Source organism: Hydra vulgaris, chromosome 06, assembly GCF_038396675.1.
Source record: "Hydra vulgaris chromosome 06, alternate assembly HydraT2T_AEP".
In the NCBI taxonomy this organism is placed as follows: domain Eukaryota; kingdom Metazoa; phylum Cnidaria; class Hydrozoa; order Anthoathecata; family Hydridae; genus Hydra; species Hydra vulgaris.
Window position 1 is genome coordinate 34,127,341 of NC_088925.1, and position 20,348 is coordinate 34,147,688.

The 20,348-nt window shown below is 27.5% G+C and overlaps 1 protein-coding gene across 1 annotated transcript in view; it reads left to right on the forward strand.

Annotated features, from left to right (window-relative positions):
• The first annotated feature begins 14,939 nt into the window (after positions 1 to 14,939).
• LOC100204052 (importin subunit beta-1) overlaps positions 14,940 to 20,348 on the forward strand; it is a 63,315-nt gene continuing 57,906 nt past the window's right edge. The window contains exons 1-3 of the mRNA XM_065799925.1: positions 14,940 to 15,139; positions 17,537 to 17,595; positions 18,015 to 18,197. Coding sequence (XP_065655997.1) covers positions 15,100 to 15,139; positions 17,537 to 17,595; positions 18,015 to 18,197 — 282 coding nt within the window. The 5' untranslated portion in view covers positions 14,940 to 15,099. The remainder of the gene's footprint in view (positions 15,140 to 17,536; positions 17,596 to 18,014; positions 18,198 to 20,348) is intronic.

Here is a 20,348-nt window from a genome sequence, read left to right on the forward strand (position 1 = left end):
GATGTTATTTGTTATGCAGAGAGAAGGTAGTTTAAAATTGTTTAAAAAAGGTTATTATGGCAAAGAATAAAAATTTAAAAAAAAGAAAAGTTAAACGAATATTTCAAGGTAATAGATATACTAAGAAAGTTTTTTTGCAACAGCCTGAAAAAGATACAAACAATGATGGATTATATATATTTCTCTATTAGTTATAATCTAAGCAATCTTTACAGTGAAAAGGTACTTGAAAATATCTTATTGCGAAGAAAGTGCGGCCGTGGCGCAGTGGTTAGAACGCTTGCTTTGCTAAGCAGGAGATCGAGGTTCGAAACGAGCTCTGGACATATTTTCGCGTCACGGTAAGGAAGGAGGCGTGAACTTCCTGGATAAATGCACTTCCGCGGTGCTCTGTGACAAGACCGTTAGGACTTCTTGGGGCACCAAAAATAAAAATAAAAATAAAAATAAAATAGTATCTCTACCCATTTATTGCAACCTCTTAATGTTACATTGTATGGACCTCTTTAATAGTATTAGAGGAAAATTCTTGATCAATCGAAAACATCTTGTTTCAAAAAAAAAGCACAGACAATTACAAAAAATAAATCTCCTTTGTTCTTTCTTTACTTATAAACATTACATTTTTTTAGATTAAAAGGTAATTAGCAACTTAGTAGCTTTGTGGTTCTGAAAGAAATATGGGATTTACCCATTAGATATAAGTATTATCTGCAATCATTTGCCAGATGGTAGTTGTAATTTTAGTAAGCCAAGCAGTAATTAATTTACTTAACTATTGTTTTATGTTGATGTCAAGGAAAAAGCAAAAGGAAGAAAAAAAAATTACTTTTGCCTTTTTAAAAGTTTTTTTTTTGAGGATTTTTAGGCAAAATGTAAAGATGTTCCACTTGCATTGTCTGTCAGTAAAACTGATGTAAATGAGACTTTTTTTATGCTAGTCCACTTTAAACTTACCCATTAAAATAAAATGAAATACTAAATGGGTGTTTCTTATAAAATAATATTATTTTATTTTAGCAAAAATAAAGTAATGTGAAACTAGACTGTTTTTTTTATTAAATATTAAAACAAAACTGGGCATTTTTGAATAGGTTTTGCTTTTACAAAAAAACGCATTCAAAGTTACCCCATTTGTGGGGTAACTTTGAATGACTATTTAAATTAATATTATACAAAATCCTTTTATTTAAATATTATTTTGAATTTGAATTATGTAAGAGTCAATCTTAACCCCTATATTCATTTTGTTAAATTTCAAATACTATTAATAGTGAAGGAAGAGCAAGTAAAAATATCTCAAATACGTTCAAAATACGTTTACGGTATTAATAGTTATTATAAAGTTTTTCCGACGTTTTGAAAATTTTTTTTATCCTCGTTCGACTTGATTTATTTCATCGCTACATCGCCAGCCAAATGTAAGCGAGACGTTTTTATTTAGTTTGATCACCTGGAAGCCATACAAGAAGTGTAAGGCTATGATAACTTGATTATGTATAGTTCTGATTTATTATAAAGATTGTGTTAGCCTAGGGCAAGATGACCGGTGCAAGATGAGTTGTTTGCCATGTTGTCCCGGACATCACTACACATATTTTACTATAAATTGTATGAATATTGTTTTGTTAACTTAAATTTTGTTGACCACAAAGTTGTGTTTAACTTAAACTAATAGGCAAAATTATTATAAAATAACTTAAAATAAAAGCGTATTCAAAGTTATTTAAAAGTTAATCAAGTTTAAATACGTTGCAAATATTTTGTATACAATTTTTTGTTTGAAAGTTTTATATTTTCTAATATGTTATATTTGCATGTTGTTTTATACATTGATAATGTCATTGTATTCTGTTATATTATTTGTAGTTATTAAAATGATTCACAACTATATCTGAACTAAAAGTAGAGGTGCCAACGGAAACTGGACAATCCAAAGTATGTCTTTAGCTATTGAAGCATACAATTCTAATGCTCGCAGCAAAAACCAAGCTGCTTTAAATTTTAAAGTTCTAGAAGCAACACTGAGACGTTACTTTAAACAGTCTTCTGATCAGTTTCCAATCATAAATTATAAGTTTCGTCTAGCATTCGCAGTGGGCATGGAAAAATCACTCGCAAAATATTTGAGTTGAGCATAAAAAAAATTTACTATTTTATCAGTAGGGGAAGTTGAGGCACAGTGAATCGGATTTTTTATTTTTTAAATTGAGCAAAAGTTAAAATATGTATTTTATTATTTTCAAGCCGAAAGGATCGAGACATATGTCCTTCATGATAAAAAATTACTAAAACCCAAATATTTATTATCTAACGGCTCACTGAAAGGTTTAAGGTGAGTTGTGTTACGTTATTCACTGTGCTCCAGTACTGGATCATACTGAAGCAATGAACACAGCTGTGAATTAATGATAGTGATAAGAGGCATAGCCAAATAACTATGAGGCTGAGGGGATAAAGACACTGTACACTATAGTTTTGGCATACTTTTATTAACTAGATTAATATAAAATCGAATAATGAACCATTTGGAAAATTGAAAGGAAAAAAAGTAGAATTTTATTGATAACAAAACTTATAAAAATATTTTTAAATTAAAAAATTGAAAACTAATAAATTCATTTTCATATAGTTTTTTTGTTAAAAATGCATGAATTTAATCTTTAAGACCGTTAATAGGGCATAGTGAATCAACCTATTCACTGTACCCCGATTCACTGAGCCCCACCATATTTTTTTTATTTTTTTATTTTTATTTACACTTTTGCCGATAAAGAAAAATTATTAAAAGAAGTTTAAGTCTAATTTCTTGAGACAAAACAAGTTTAAGTCTAATTTATTGGGACAAAACAAGTTTAAGTCTAATTTCTTGTGAAATGAGTGTTGTTAAAAGAAAAGCTAAACTACTATAAGAAAACATATCAATATCAATAATCCGAATGAAAAACTTCAACTTTAAAATTATTTCAACCATGATCTCCATAACAAACATAAGGAAGGTAAGAAAATTACCTACCAAAAACGGTAGTCAAAAATTATGTGTTAACAGCTGTAAATAAAGATGGCTGATATATGTACACATAACATGATTACATTATCAAGATGAACAGAATTCTAATCTTTGAGAAAATGTCTCTTATCCACTGTGCCCCTCCAACCACTGTACCCCAACTTCCCCTACAGCTCAAAAAATTTGCATCTAAATTTGCAGAATTTAATAATGTTTAACATAATTTTAGCCGGGATTTAAAAATTGTTGGTCTTAACTGGGTAAGTGGATTTTTGAAACAAAACAAAACATTCTTATTTTGTCTATTGTCCTCGGTCGTCCATCTTTCTTCAATCCAGTGCGGTGGGCACGTTCAATTTCAATACTTTTCAGTCCAAGTTTTTGCCAGAAGAATGTGTGAATTTTTTCTTCAGAGTCTCCCCATGATTCTTTCCCATTTTCATCAATTTCATCAATTCCATCGATTATTTACAGATATGCACACCAGAACTGCCTGTAGGCAAAATTATATAATTTAATTATATTTTATTTATATTATGGTAAGATTACTGCAGGCACAAACTAGCAAAAGCACAAAACTGCCTGTAGTTAAAGGTCTGGTTGCATTTAATATTTTTAATTTTCCATGCACCAAATAATTATTTATCAGTTATAAATTTTTATTCTTTATTGTTTATAAGTTGAATAAGAACATTTATTTTTTCCTTCCTTGATTAAAGTTTAAAAATATTAATTTAAATTTTAAATTGATTTATACTTCTTTGTTTCGGCATAGACGAAGTCAACTTCTACTTTAGCCTTTCAACATTACCAAAAAATGAACGCCTTTATAAGTGGTGGGGTGCTTACAATTACATCTGCTCTGATAAAGACATTAACAAGTGGGATTTGGCAAGGTTCTCAATAAAATTTTGTACGAAAGTTTGTGTGCGCAATTTTGTGTGCTCCTTCATCCATTAAAAGTGAACGTCTGTTCAGCGCAACCGGAAACATATTTGAAGCCAAAAGAAACAGCTTTTACCTGAGCATGGAGAACAGATTGTGTTTTTAAATTATAAACCTAATTTCTTACAATAGATAATTAATTTAAACGTAATAAACTGCTATATAATAACAATAACATCCTTCATTTATAATGAGTAATTATTAAGTAGTAATTTTATTATACTTTAAAGTACAAAATAATGTTTACTTAACATTGTTTTATAATGTAATTTTAAAATTTAGACTTGACTTTTAGGGTGTGAATTATAAAATTAGCCAAACTAATTTTATAATTCACACCCTTATTCAATTACTAATTTGTAATTATTAATTACTAATTAGGTAGTCATTTTTTTCCATATAACATTACATTTGTTCAAACAAGGCATAGCTACATCCTAAAATCCTATAACATTGCGTAATTTTAAAAAAGCTAGACGATTTGTGGTGGCAACGAAATACCTTGCGCGTTAAAATACATAAAATTGCATTTATTTGCATATTGCTAATTATATTTTGCAATATGCAGTACATATAATAACTGCAGTAAAATGTTAAAAAATATTTTTCTACATTAGTATTATCCTTAGATAGCTAGATCTGCAAGAAAGCAGATCTAGCTATCTAGGGATAATACTAATATGTATCTAAGTACAAAAGCTTCGGCCTCGGCAGAATCTTAGCTTCGGTACCTCCCTAATATTTTATAAACTAGATGTCTAACTTCGATCCGAAAAGGGAAACCGCTTTCGTCCTTTTTACAAATGGCGGATTAAATTTGTAAACAAATATAATTTAACTTTTCTTTACTTTAGGTGGTAGCCCTATAAAATTTGATGAAAAAAAGATTTTTTGAAAAAATTTTTTATAATTAAAACAGCATCCTGTATACCACATATCTATTTTTGGAAATTTACATAGCAACGCCCTTAGTTACCGTTCAAAATGATTATGGTCTAATATAATCCCTTCATGTAGTTCTTTCAACTCTTTTTTTCCAGGTAAAACATCCACTTTGCTCTACTCAAATCAAGTTCTAAAAAGTATATTTTAAGTATATTTTAAAACTACAAACAGCGTGTGGAAAGTTACACTGAAATTCATAATATAGTAGTCATACTTTTTTAGCTTCATATATATGTTTACTATTTTATTTGGTGCATCCTTTATGTATTTATTAGTATATGCATGTGTGTCTTTATACATATATATATAATATTTTTTTAGATTTAAAGTAATAATAGAATGCCAAATAAACAAAATTCCATAGTTAAAAAAAAGAGAAAGTGGAATGGTGCAATAGCAAATAAAAAATATTGGGGATTCATCTGTTCTTGGTACTTGTTCAAGTCAAAGGAAATTAAATATGAATAATGAAATGTCTGCATCTGTAGAAACAAATCCTCTTGATAATGACTTTTTTATGTTGGTACATTTTGCAATTCTTCAAAATATATTTTGTGAATTGATGTGTCCAAATTGTGGTAGTAACATCATATTATATGATGAAAACTTAAAACGACGAGGGTATTCACACTTTATTAGTGTCAAATGTTCCAATTGTGACTGGATTAAAGCCTCGTATACTTCTCCCGAAACAAAACCAATAGAAAATAAAAAGATTCAGGGTTGCAGAACCTTTGACATAAATGTACAAGTTGTTGTTGTATTTCGTGAAATTGGATGTGGTTTTAGTGCTATGGATACCTTTTCTTTGGTAATGAACTTAAAATGTTTAACTAAAGGTCCATTCATCCAACTTAATAAAGTTGTTAAAGATTGTTACAAAAAAGTAGCTGACGATCAAAAATTCGATTGAAATTATTTCGGTTCTAATTTTTTTCGTTAATATTTTCGTTTGTGTAATAAATTTCTCATATTCGGTTCTAAATTGAAATTTAGGATTCGGTTGAATCACAGGACGCCGAAGATTAGAGCCCCCCAAAAATTGGATGTTTTCAAATTTTAAAATCTTTTTTTTTTATTTGATTAATATTTAGACAATTTTTATTGTCAATTAATCACTATTGCAGTTAGTGATTAATTGACTAATGATCTAATTTTTAATTATTCTTCCACTTCATTATTGCATTTAAACATACTACAACTTTTAATTAGCGCATCATTTTTTTGTAAAATACTTTTTATATTTTAATTAAAAGAAAAATTAAAAAAAAACTTTATGAAAAAATGGGGTTAGAATCAGTTTTTCTAAATCCGGATACTGAAAGCATTAGTGCAAAATAGTTTTTAAAATCTAAGTACGCAAACTGGCGTATGTACTCCAAAAGGTTTTCAGTTTTTGTTCAAAACTGACGTAAGTTTGAAGCAAACTATTTGTAGAAAATTAAATAAGTTTACATTAGGGAGAGTGAAAAAAGAAATGGAACATATAAATATAAACACAACCTTTTCTTAATATTCATCAAGACTTTAAATTAGTGTAAATCTCTTGATTTCGGCTCAAATTCTAAACAAGTTGAAATCTGTTGGTTTCATATTGGGAAAGTATGGTGGGTGTAGCTCCAGTTCTCCGTCATACATTTAAATGCATTTTGTGATCATATTTGCGCTGTGATGGCGGGCGTTGTTGTGCAACAAAAAAAACTACATACTGCTGATTAGAACCTAGCTCTTGAGTTTTTCGATTACGCATTTCTTGGAAATTTTTGTTTTTATCACTTAGAGCATGTGGAACCCAAGATATATACTTCTAAACCATTTATGTAATGTTAAGATGCTTCTTTATAACGAGTGTGAGATAAATATATTTGTCTTTGTTGTTTGAAACAAGATTTTTTATAAATGCTATTTTATTTGAGTCTTTGAGCCCAAATTTCTCTTTTTTTGACTCGAATACTAATCATGACCGTTCAAGTTGATCATAATAAAACGTTATTGAAAAAAAAAAAATGAAAAAGCAAAATTATTTTTATTATTATTTAAAAACAACTGTTTTAGTAAATAGTAACTTCAAAAACTAAAAAAAAACAGAAAGCAGAACTTTGGTTTTTCAGGTCTAAAAAAGATTATAAAAAAATATATATATATAACACAGGCGAATATTTTAGAAAACACAGATTAGGGAAATAGATGTTTTATAAAACCCTGATTAAGCGAATAAGAGCAAGTTATTGCATTCGGCGAATGAATGCGTACTTTTTATTTATTTCTAGCTTATATAAAAAATGAAACTAATAAAACATTAGACATCCAAAAGTAGATGTGTGTTAAAATACGTAATGTTACAAAATGTAATGTATGTTACAAAATATAATGCATGTTACAAAATGTAATGTATGCTACAAAATATAGTGTACGTTACAAAATGTAATGTATTTTGCATAATGTAATATATGTTAGAATATGTAAAGTATATTAGAATATGTAATGTATGTCAGAATGTGTAATGTATAAAATAACATAAATATAAATTCTTTTAATGTTGAGAGTGCAAAATCGTATACATATCGTATACACAGCCATTTCAGGTGACAAATGTCTAGATGTGGAAATAAAGTCAAGGCATTGCTTTGGTTGCAAAATGTGGGAAAAACATGGTACCTCTGATTACCAAATTTGGAAACTTAACCACTTCTGCAAAATTAATCATACAAAATCCTCAGGGGCAATGGAATCAGCTGGTGCTGTTGACATTTTTTCCCGATCATTACTAAATTATGGCCTGATTTATAAAGAATACTTGGGAGATGGAGACACCAGTTCATTTAATGATGTTCTAAAATCGAATTCATATAAAGATCATAATGTAACCCTAATCAAGCTCGAGTGTATTGGTCATGTACAGAAGCGCCATGGAACTCGTTTGCGCATTCTTGTGAAATCATATAAAAACACTAAAACACCTTTATCTTGTAAGAGAAAACTTTCCAACAAGTGCATTGACTCAAAATTATTGTGGTCTGGCCTTTCGTAATAATATAGGAAATTTGTATGCCATGAAGAAGGCAATATTATTGATACTTTTTCATTTCACTGACCTACCAGATCCTTTCGATTGTCATAAATTTTGCCCAAGAGATGCTGGAAGTTGGTGCAAGTATTGATCAAAAGGAAATAAGTCATATAAGTCACTAAATTCAATTCCTATACGGATAAAAAATCTCATCTTTCCAACCTATAAAGCTTTAATAAAAGATGAGCTATTGGAAAAGTGTATGCATGGCAAAACACAAAATGCAAACGAGGCTTTGAATGCAATCATATAGTCTTGTGTACCAAAATCTATATTTGTTGAAAGAGAAACCATAGAAATGGGTACCTATTCAGCTGTCATACATTTTAATAATGGCAAAAACGGAATCCTTGGCATATTAGAATATTTCGGATTGACAGAAATAGTTTCACACCAAATTGCAAAGAAACTGGTTATATCACGTGAAAAGCGCATCACCAAAAAAGCTACTGACAATGTAAAAAAGCGAAGAAAATCCATCAGAACAAAGCAGAAGGGTTACTGTGACATTTTAAAAGAAAAAGAACCCATAGACTCTTATGCAACAGGAAATTATTAGGATTTAAAAAAATATTTGTTAAAATTTTTACTTTTTAAACTTTCTTTTGTATTTTTCTCAGCTTCGCATTTTGAATGTTTCTTGAAAACTTAACAGATGATAACTTATTATTGGATAGAGTATTTGCTTTCAAATTTAACCGTCAGAATTTTTATTAATCACTCTAAATATTGATTTATAGACCTAAATGTTTCAAAACATACCACAAAACTATTGAAAGTCAATAAGCTCATCCAAAAAAGTTAATAACTTTTTTAATATTCTGATTTAGAAAAAATCTGACGATTAAATGGAGTATCTAGGTGTAACTGTAGAATGTTCTAAAATTTATTTAAAAACAGATAAAGACAAACTGACTAAGAGCATTTTGAAATGTGATCAATTTCGCTGATTTTATGACACTTTTTCCCCCATTATGGATCAACCAAATGTAATTTTTTTTTTTATCAACCTTATTCTCTCCAAGAAACTTTATAAACACTTAAATATGGTAGATCAAAATCACCTTTTTTATAGGGCTACCACTTAAATGAAGTAAATATCTTTTAAATATAAATTCTATTTATGTAAAAGTGTTAAGAGGAAATTAGAAACTTGTAAAATAATAGTTTATGATTCTTAAATTCACTTTCGATTAGAAAGGGATAAAAGTTTTGAACAGAAAAGTGAAACGACAGACGCTTTTGAAGCATAAAAATTTTTTATGAATTAAAAATATGAATAAAAATTAAACTTTTTAATAAACACTTGAAATAAAACAAAAAATTGGCTTCTAAAAAAACTTTTATAAGTGTTTTATAATTATCAAAACGTGTTTTTGAATAAATTTGTTTATAAATATAGTCCGCCATTTTTACAAATGGCGGACTATATTTATAAACAAAAAAGTAGCTTCATTTTTCGTCTAATAAAATTCGCACGTTAAACATCTAGTTTATATAATATATCATTTGCTGCGCTCAAGAAAAAAGAAATATTGAAAATGCAAAGAAAGCTGTTATAGGCCATTTATATGTTAAACAATGAGGCTGTCTATATAAACAAATAATGAGGCTGTGCAAAAAATTGCCAATCCCAATCCCAAACGTGAGGGGCAACAGGTTGATAAAATATTTTTTGTAATATTCTCAACTAGACTTATATTCATCGATAAATTTTAAATTTCATAGTATTATTTCTCAGCGTTAAAAAATTATGAGGGAGTTTGAGGGGGTTACACATTTTATATAGTCATAATTTTTGAACGCTAAGAGATAATACTATGAAACAATAAAACACTGGTGAACACTGTTGTCATTTAATTTTTGGCCAATATGTTAAACGGAGATTTACTAGTACTGTTTATTATTCTTGGGTTGTTTAGTCATTATTTTAATACGAAATACCATATTTTGTTTGACAATAGTGATGCAAGCGTTTCCCAATACATTCGTCATCTTGGCCCGTGTTCCTCTATATAACAGACCTAGATATTTCGTTATAACACGGGCAAAGCCACGCACATAGATGTACTGAATAAGAAGAACTTACCTTCATTGTTTGATTCAAAGTTCTGAGTTCCTTAACATCTTTTGTGACTTTTCCGGGAAACGTTTCCATACGCATACTATACATATTGAAAAAAAATAACCAACCAACGGAAATGTTGCAGCCAGAAGCAAAATTTTTTGTAATTTCAAATTTTAAATTAATTTAATGAATAAATTCACAACTTGTAGTTTTTTATTTCATCGTTTTTATTGTTAGAGAGCTTATTTTAGAACATAAAACAACATAGCTATTCGTATTCGTAGCTATTTATTTATTTTTTATAAAAATTGTTAACACAACAATTTAGGTAACAATCTTAATATTTTGTATTACCGCCCTTTGCAACAATAACATCTTTTAGACGTCGGGGCATAGTTACTATGCAGACTTTCGCTGAAGACGAGAGTTGTTATGTCTAATAAGGGTTTCTACCAGTTCAAATCAAGTAAATTTTTCTGCCAATTCAAAACGTGCATGTTTTTTTCAGCTTGGAATTTTGAAACACTTCTAACTTTGTGGCACGATGCCGAGTCATTCTTGGACCTAAGGCAGGAACCAGTTTTCCAATACCCTAGTTTTGCCTCAGTTTTTCAATACCCTAGTCCTTACCCAATAAACTAGTCCTGCCTCACATTTGTTCTACAATGTAGAGGCTACCCATACCCGTGGCTGAGACCACAGACCACGCACTTACACTCACAGGATTAAAATTTAAAATTTTTCAAAAGACAGCCCTGGTGGAACTTTTCTCTTGAGCATCGTCCTACAAATAAGATTTTGTCCACCAAGCAGACCTGTATAATATTACCATAATTGTAAAAATATAACTTTTCAAGACTTTTAAAATATTATAAGTCATATTTACTCTACTCCAGTCTTGAATATTTTGGTGTTTTCTAGCCAATTCCAGTCGCTTTTTTTTCATGGCTTCAGTCAAACGTGGTTTTTTGGATTTACTACTAACCATAATATTCTCTTCAGCCATCCGCCTCAGAACCATCCTTTTAGAGATGGTTCTGAGGCTTTTTTTTTTTTCTGACACTTTTTTTACGTAGTCTGCTTATAGAAGGTTCACTGCTAACTTTACAATCATCGAAAGTATCAAAGCTGACAGCGAAACATTTGCAATTGCTGCTATCTCTCTCTGAAAATGTGTGGAATGAAAAAAGGTTTTTACTTCTCTACATTTTCTTGGGGTTAAGTTTGAGACTTGCCTATTCTAAAAAAAACAATGATAAGTTAGAATGATTGAGAACTGAGATTTATGCATTAATATTAATAAAAATAACAAATTATTAAACATAACTAATTAAAAAGTAACAAATTATTAACCAATGCATACATTTTGATAGTCCTGAACTTTAAAAACTGGCAAATAAATTTCCTAAAAAATAATTAACTGAACTCACTTCTCACTTTTAAGCTCACTTACTTTTGATCACAACAAAACTTTTTACCAATTGACAGTGGAATGAGAAATAACCTAACATTTTGACTGATAAGGCTGCCACATAACATAAGTGTTGCCACAATTTAAAAGCAACAATATTGATATCAGTAACTCAAATACACACAAAAAAAACAACAATTTATTTGCTCGCAAAATTCACTTAAACTTTAAAACAACAAAAAAAGTAAACTGTCCCTAATATTTTGGAAACCCACTGTATACCAATAGGTTCTATAAAATAAAATAAGCTAAGTTATACCAAAAATGTTTGGATCTCAATTAAAAATATGTTTCATTTTTTATACACAGCGTAACAGTTGCATTAATATAGTACATGTTACAACTGCATTTTACTGATTGTTACGACACTTGCTTTTTTTTTGCTTTTTAGAAGTTTGCAGGTAATTTTTAAAACTTGACTCTTAATTTTGCAAACTTTTTTTTTAAATGTTGAGGTTAGAAATTAAGTGATTACAAAGATTTTTGTAATTTCAATAAAAATTTGTTAACTTATACACAATATTCTCAACAATACATCAAGAATGGGGGGTGAAAAGCATAGTTCAATTTTAGTGGTCTTAGTTTTATACGGACTAAACTATGCAGCATCGTTTTGCGATCAAGGTCATTCATCAAGTCTATTTCGATGGACAGTGTTAAGCTTGATAATTGTTCGTGGATTGTATGACTCAATAAGCCTTAATTGGCTGAAAAAACTGCAATAATACTAAAAATAGGTAAGGGGTTGTCCGTAAATTATGTCACGCTTTAGGGGAAGGGGGATATGGGGTTCGTGGTTTTGTGACAGCTCTTACGGAACTTGTTTCTAAAGAGTTACAATTTTGTAAGTGTGTGTGTGTAGGGGGGAGGAGGGGGGTAGAGAGTTGTCAAAAGTTACGTGACGTAATTTGTGGACGACCCCTAATGTCATGTATGCTTAATATAAAATTAAGACGTTTGGATAAATGTCGAAGAGATCATTAGTTAGCTTTATGACAGAAAATTTATATATTTTAAGATATTGTTATTGTTTAACTCTTCTTTTTGCAAAATTTAAGAAATTATTTCAAGTTATAATATTGCTTGTAATATTGTTCTAAGATAAATAAGTTATTTTTCTAAGAAAAACTTGATAAGTTCTAAATATCCTCAAAATGCTTTAGATCTAGGCATTTAAACTTTAAAGCGTTTTTCACGAACTGTTTAAAGCAACTCTTTATTATACTAAGCACAAAGTCTATTAAGATCAGATAAGTATCAACCTCAAAATATTTTCTGACTTTTTTTTCCCTTGTCAAGAACAAGCTTTTCTTAATGCCGCTGTTTTTTTTGCAACCTGTTTTTTGTTGTTGCAAACTGCTGTTTTTTTAAAAAGCAAGGTTATGGACTTATTTTTTATGCAAACTATTTTCATAGTCTTTAATAAATTGTTTTAACAAATTTCATAGCCTTCTCATATATTCTTAAGTCGAAATTCAAAAGTTTTATTTTATATGTTACTAACGGGTGATGCGGAAGTTATCGGACAAAATAAAAACGTCAATAACTTATTTATAAATAAAAAAACAAACTACTATTATATTTTTTTTTAAATAAAGTATTTATCTTTTAATAAAAATATATTTTCTTTTATATGAAAAAACACCACCATCTGCAATTGATCTCAATTTTGCTCTGACACCTTTCATATGCAACTGTAAAAAGTTTAAATCAATTTCTTGTAGTTTTAGTTTAATGCAATCAATCAAATGCAGAGAATCTTTAGAATAATGAGAACTTGCTAAATCTGGCCAAAATAAATAGTTAAAGTCTCCATGATACTTGTGAATAAATGGAAGAAGTCGTTTTTCTAAACATTCATTAATATAGATTGATGAATTGATCGCTACAGCCTTGGAAGTGCAAAACAATGGCTCGGACATACCACGGTCAGATATGGCTATTCACATTAATAATTTTTTTCGAAATTTCTCTTTTCCCATAAAACGAACACTTTCTAGGCATGTCTTTTTGTTGTTTGTTCAGTACCCAGAATTTCCAGGCATGTTGTCCCCTGCAAAACAAAAGTATTTTTCGTCATCGATAACTAGAAGCGATTTTGTGTTATAGAGTTGGTTAACTAGTTTCCTGCTTCTTTTCTTTGCCTTTATTTGTTGTTCTATAGTATATTTTAGAGTCTTTTCACGTCTTCTATATTTAATATTCATTTTTTTAACTGACGAGCAATTGTCGATTGATTTTCATACGAATTTAATACCTATTTTTCTCTGACTGACCCCTTTTCGATTGTTGACAAGTCTCGTTAATTCGGCTTTCTTTTCTCTAGTCCAGGATGTCGGACGACCAGGGTGCTTTCTATCAGAAAATGATTGAAAAGTTTCAAGTCTTTTTAGGTTATCATATATTGTACTTCGAGCAAATCCTTCCTTTTCAAAATGATTTACGATTTTTTTATTTTTTATGTTAGGTTTTAGGTTACTTACAAAAAACATTTTTAGTCGCTTTCGAAAAGATTCTCGTTCAGCTGCATTTAACCTCATTTTAAATAATTGTGTTTCAAATAATAAAGTTTATATTTTATAGAACGTTTTATGCCTACGCATAAAACCACAAAAACTAATTATTATGCTCAAATAATGAAATTAGGATTTGTCCGATAACTTCCGCATCACCCGTTATGTCTTTACTTTTCCGTAATTATTTATTGAAAAAAATATTTTTACAGCTTACTTAAAAACACAAACTTAAATTTTTGAAGAGATACTAGAATTACCTTGGCTTTTGCTTGGGGTGCTTGGCTGTGCAGTTTTTTATCAGACATGTTTATTATGGTGAAAGTTTTGATGGAAAAAGCAATCCCAAAGTTTTGGAACTTTGGGCTTGGACAAACCTTTGGAAAAAACAAAACTTTACTCTCCAAATGAATATTTAGAGTTTATTGAAACCCTGAGGAGGTTTAAATAAAGTAACTCGTTTTTTTAAATTTTTTTAAAACACCTTTTGGAACGGATTTAATTAAATCTATACAGGAAAGAGGCAATTGACCAGACCCCCAATCTGCATAATGTTAAGAAAAACAAATATTTTTAAATATTGTTATTATTAGATTAGATTTTGTTCGTTTTATCACACTCTTTTGAATTTTATTCATTACGCTCGTTTGAATTTGTAGTTCATTTTGATTGTTTGATTTATTTTTTTTAGAATTGTGTATGTCAGTGATGGCTCAATATATATATATATATATATTTTTGTATTTCAAATTTTGCATTTCTGTGAAGCATCAGAGTTACCTTTTTTTTTTTTGAACTTATATTCATTATTTGATAAATAATTATGAATTTAAATTTGTTATTCGATATACTTCGATAGATTGATATTTGTAATACCAGTCGATATTCAAAGGTATAAGTTATTCCGTATTTTAAATGTGACGAAGAGCCGAAGGCGCGAAATGTTACGCAATATCGCTGCGTAGATTTAAAGGAGGAAACACGGGGACACCCATAAGTGCTATTTTTAAGCCTCTTCTTTGAGATTTCCCTAATATTGCACCATTATATTGCACAAAAATTGAATAGCTAGATAAAATGGATCTCAGAAAAATTTTAGAGGGAACTGTATCGCCAGGTACCTCGTATTTGTGTTGATTTTTTTACATTTTTTTATTTTATATTGTATAAATATAAAAATTACTAATATGTGTGTGTTTGTGTGTGTGTGTGTGTGTGTGTGTGTGTGTGTGTGTGTGTGTGTGTGTGTGTGTGTGTGTGTGTGTGTGTGTGTGTGTTTGTGTGTTTGTGTGTTTGTGTGTATCTGATTTTTTTTGTTAATTTGTAGAAACATAAAACTATAAGAAGAAACATAAAATTATATTTGTAGAAACACAAAACTTTAACTGTGAATAAAGTTAAATATAAGAATAAGACTACTACGCTGTATTTAATGTTAATGCTTCGATTTTTTACTTATAATATACTAATGTACTTTATCATATCATAAATATTGTTATAAATATTAAAAATTATATTGAAGTGTTATAATAAAACATAAAAGCAATTGGTTTGCTGGGTCATATGTAACTAAATGTATTTTGGATATAATTGATCAAGTATGTGACAGGTATTAATAAATACAGTCACTCTTTAAACAATTTTTACGGAGTAGATTTTGGTTTTTTTTTTTCTTTTTAATAAAAAATGTTTTTAGTGACATTTTGTGTGGAATGGGTGTGGGCTTAGTGTGACCTAATGCAAGTTTAGCTTTTTAAATAAAGCAGATGTTAAAATTTTTATATTACATTAATATATACATTCAAAGTTAATTGGAGTTAATAGATAAACACGTTCTCTAAAGTATTTACTATTGCTTAACTGAATCTTGTTATCATACTTGTTAAAAGCGGCATCTGTTGTTCTATCCTTAAAAATATTAGAATTGCCATCTATGCCTTAGGAAGGTGAATATAATTTTAAAAAAGTTGAAAATGTAGTCGATTATGAATGTAATCTCTTTTCTGTGACAGCTTTAGACTTGAAGGTGGTGATTTAAGTTAATGACATTCCAATTTAGCGGCATCTATTATTCTTTTAATTATTCTATCAATGAATAATCTTGTCATATTTAGCTTTGATCTTCCTTCTTTTTTTATTAAACAAAGTTCAAAAATCCATATTACAATGTTGTTGTTAACTTCCAAGCTTTTATCTCTTACACATTGTTTTAAGGTTGTGTCTTTCTTTTCTACAAATATTAGTATGCTGGTTGCTTAATTAAACTATTTCTTGTTCCAACTACCATAATTCAATCTCATTTTACTTGTCTTTAAGAAAATTCGCATTTTTTCCTGTAACTTTTTTGTTTGAAAGTCTCTTATTAATTTTTTTCTTGAATATCAGTGCTGTGAAATTATGTTTTTTTTTTTAATCAATTGTTTTCACTCTTCTTAAATTCTTTATTTCATCTTTATTTCAATGGATCAAACATTTAAAAAAACGCCATTAAACATTTTAAATTTCATAATGTTAAATTAAAATTATTTAAAGGTTAACCTAGATCTCAAAAGAAGTGAAATTTTTTAAAAATATCCAAAAATAATCATTTTATATTAAAAGCATTTTAAAAATTAACATTAGTTATGAGAGTTAAAAAAAAACTTTTATTTTTATTTTAAATACAGTATACCATTTAAACAAAACATTAATTACAAAAATTCTGCTAAAACTATTAACAAGTATATTTTATGATGTGACACTCTTATAATGAGGGTGTCATTATAAATACATCCTTTTTGAGAGCACTGAGTTAAAGGTAGTTAAAATTTAAGCAAATATAATATAGTAGCACAAACTATTAATAACATGGTAATCAAAAAAACCAAGTCTTGGTCAGGAGTAAATTCACTCACATGCGCCCATCCCAATCTTTGTGTATCCTGAAGGCTTTTAATAAAATTTGCACACACAAATCTAATGGCTTGCGTTTACACTTATTTTATTCCAGGTGTGCTGCACGTTTTAGTTTTATTATTTTTTATTATTTAGGCAATTATTTCTTAAATTTGTATAAAATATATAATCATTTTAATTAGAATATCAAAGATACAGTATACCTGTTTACCAGTTTGGTATGACGAAGTTATATCTAAAAAAACAAGAAAAAATATATAATAAAAAGTAGATATTCTTAAACTTGTATTTCAATTGAAATATAAAAGAGAATACTATCATTTTGTGATAGCAAAGTTAAAAATAAAAAAATGAGAAAAACAATGTTAAAAAGTCGACATAAAATGTTTTATGTAATGTATTTTATATAATTTTGTGTTTTATAAAATTTATATTAAATGCTTTTTCCATTAAAATAAGTTGTAAAAAGCACAAGAGAAATCATGCTGTACTTGTATATATTATAATCAATATAAATTTATATATATATATATATATATATATATATATATATATATATATATATATATATATATATATATATATATATATATATATATATAAAAGTTTGTGCTTTTAGACCAAAATGAACTGCAACAAGCATCACGAGTTTTAGAAGAAGCAGCTACACAAAACTTTGTAAGTCTTTGTGTATTTTTTTTTTTACAATATAAATAAACAATATTTATTATTCAACAGTTTTTTTTAATTGGATAGAACAGACAGAATTTTTAAGTATGATCTATGTTCCAGAATTAGTGAATTTTAACATATATTATAATATAAAACATATTATTTTTGTATATTATTTTTAAACAACTTTTTTTAATTTAAGAGTTTATGACAGTCGCCTGTGAGAAAATGTTTTTTAAAAATTTAATAAGAATCTTTAAAAATTACAATTTACGACAGTTCTGTTTAAAATATAATATTTTTGTATGTAATTTAATCTTATAGGCAATTCAAAGTGTTTGTAAATAGGTGTTATTTATAGAAAAAAGTTTTATAAAATTACTAAAAGTTTTACTAAAGAAATTTTGCTAACCTTTTTTTTATAGCCACATTTTTTGGTTGCATTATCAGAGCTTGTTGCAAATGTTAGTGAAAATCCTATTATCCGCCAAGCTGCTGGCATTCAATTAAAAAATTGTTTAGTAGCAAAAGATACATCATTAAGACAAGTTTACCAACAGAGATGGTTTGCTCTAGAAGAAAATATCAGATTAACTGTTAAAAACAAGGTTATTTTTTATATTAAATTTAAATATGAACACCTTTTTCTTTAGTAATATTAATATATTAACTATTTAAAATGTTAAAGATATTTTTGTTTTAATAATAATAATTTTTATTATTGGTAATAATATTAATCTTATTCAATTTATGTTATTTTTATTTTATATCTTTATTTTTTAACCATAATAATGGTTAAAAAATAAAGATATATATAATATCAGACATTAATTGTTCTTGCTATCATTTTGTGCAATATTTCAGGAGTGTATCTCTTTAGTATAAGTGTCTCTGCTATGTTGGATCTAGTTATTTTCAGTTTTAATCAGTGTGTGTTTGTGCTGAATCCAGTTAATGGATTTTCAGTTTTAATCTTTCAGAGATAGATTACCAATCTGTTACACTTTCTTGTTGATTGATGGTTGTTAAATTGAATTGCTAATATAAAATCAATCGGCAACAACTTGTTTAAACATTATTGCAATAATAATAAGTTTAGTATAATTATAAATAAATTTAGTATAAATATCAAATATCTAAATTGTAAATTTATTAGTATTAAATATATAAATTAATTATATTTGAGCTGTTAATTTTGAAAGTGGCATTAGTCACCTTTTCAAAAATATCAAGTTATTGATAACAATGATTACAATGTAACAATATTTCTTCATTTGTAAAATAATTTAAACCAATTGTGTTGAAAATTATATTTGAAATTATTGAATTATACTTGTGAAATTCTAACAAATGAAGAGATACCGCTACATTGTAATCATTGTTATCAATAGCTTGATTTTTTTGAAAAGGTGACTAATGCCCCTTTAAAATAAATTACTGATTTATAAGTATATAAATTTAATAAATCTATAAAATAAAAATGTGGTATTAGCACAAATTGATGATAATGCATTAAACATCTTAATATTATTATTTTTTATTAAATGGTTTGATTTTGTTCTCTGGAGTTTTTACAAATGAGAAATTCTTGGAAAAGCGATATGCTACTATTAAGTTTTCTTGTATAAATTAAATGTAAAAGTTAGTTTGCCACATAGTCTAGTTTTTAAATGGAAATGGTTTTTAAAATAATAAATAATGGTTTTAAAAATAATAGCTGTTTAATTTTAAAGTTGTATTATTTCAGAAAATATTGATTTAGAAATTTAAAAAAATCTATTTTATCAAAAATGTTTGTTTATGTTTTAAGTTATCAATAAGTATAAGTTCTTTAAATAAAGTGCAATGTTTGTTGTAGATCAATATCAGTATACACATGTGTGTGTGTGCGTGTGTGTGTGTGTGTGTGTGTGTATATATATATATATATATATATATATATATATATATATATATATATATATATATATATATATATATATATATATATATATATATATATATATATAAAATATATATATAAATAAAAGTTCTTCTAAAGTATGTCAACCTGGTACTCAAAAGAAGCGAAATTATATAAAAACTTCAAAAACAGTAATCACTTTACAAAAAAAAAGCATGTTTAAAAAAACTATTTTTTTAAAACTTGAAAATAATGACTTTTTTTATTTTCAGCTTAAAAACAATAGTTTTTATGCATTTATTTAAGAAAAAAGTTAAATTGTAAATTGTGTTTTGATGTATGTGTGTATATATAGATATATAGATATATATGTCCAAACCATAAACAAAAAATTATATGGTATTGATATACATCTAAGTATGGGTGAATTGTGTTTTCATTAAACAAATTGTGAAAAGTAGTTCCTTAAACATTGATGTCAAAGTTTAATATTACTATTCGATAAACAAATATTACTATTTTTTAACCAAATATTACTATTCAATAAATTAGTATTACTATTTGTTAAACAAATAGTAGTATTTATTGAATATTTTTTAAAAAGTTTATTGAATATTTCTTTAAAATGTTATTTAAAATCATAAGACCAAAACATTATAAAGAGATTTAGTTAAATGATTCGTGCATTTGTTTTTACATTATTCTTATTAACTACAAGTTAAATTATAAAGTTATAAGAAAAAATGAATCTAGTACGTACTTCATCAAAAAACAGCATTCAAATAAAAAACTTATTCACATGCAAAAAATCCCTATCTTCAACTAGCTCAAATTTAAAGTGACAATGTTCTAGGAT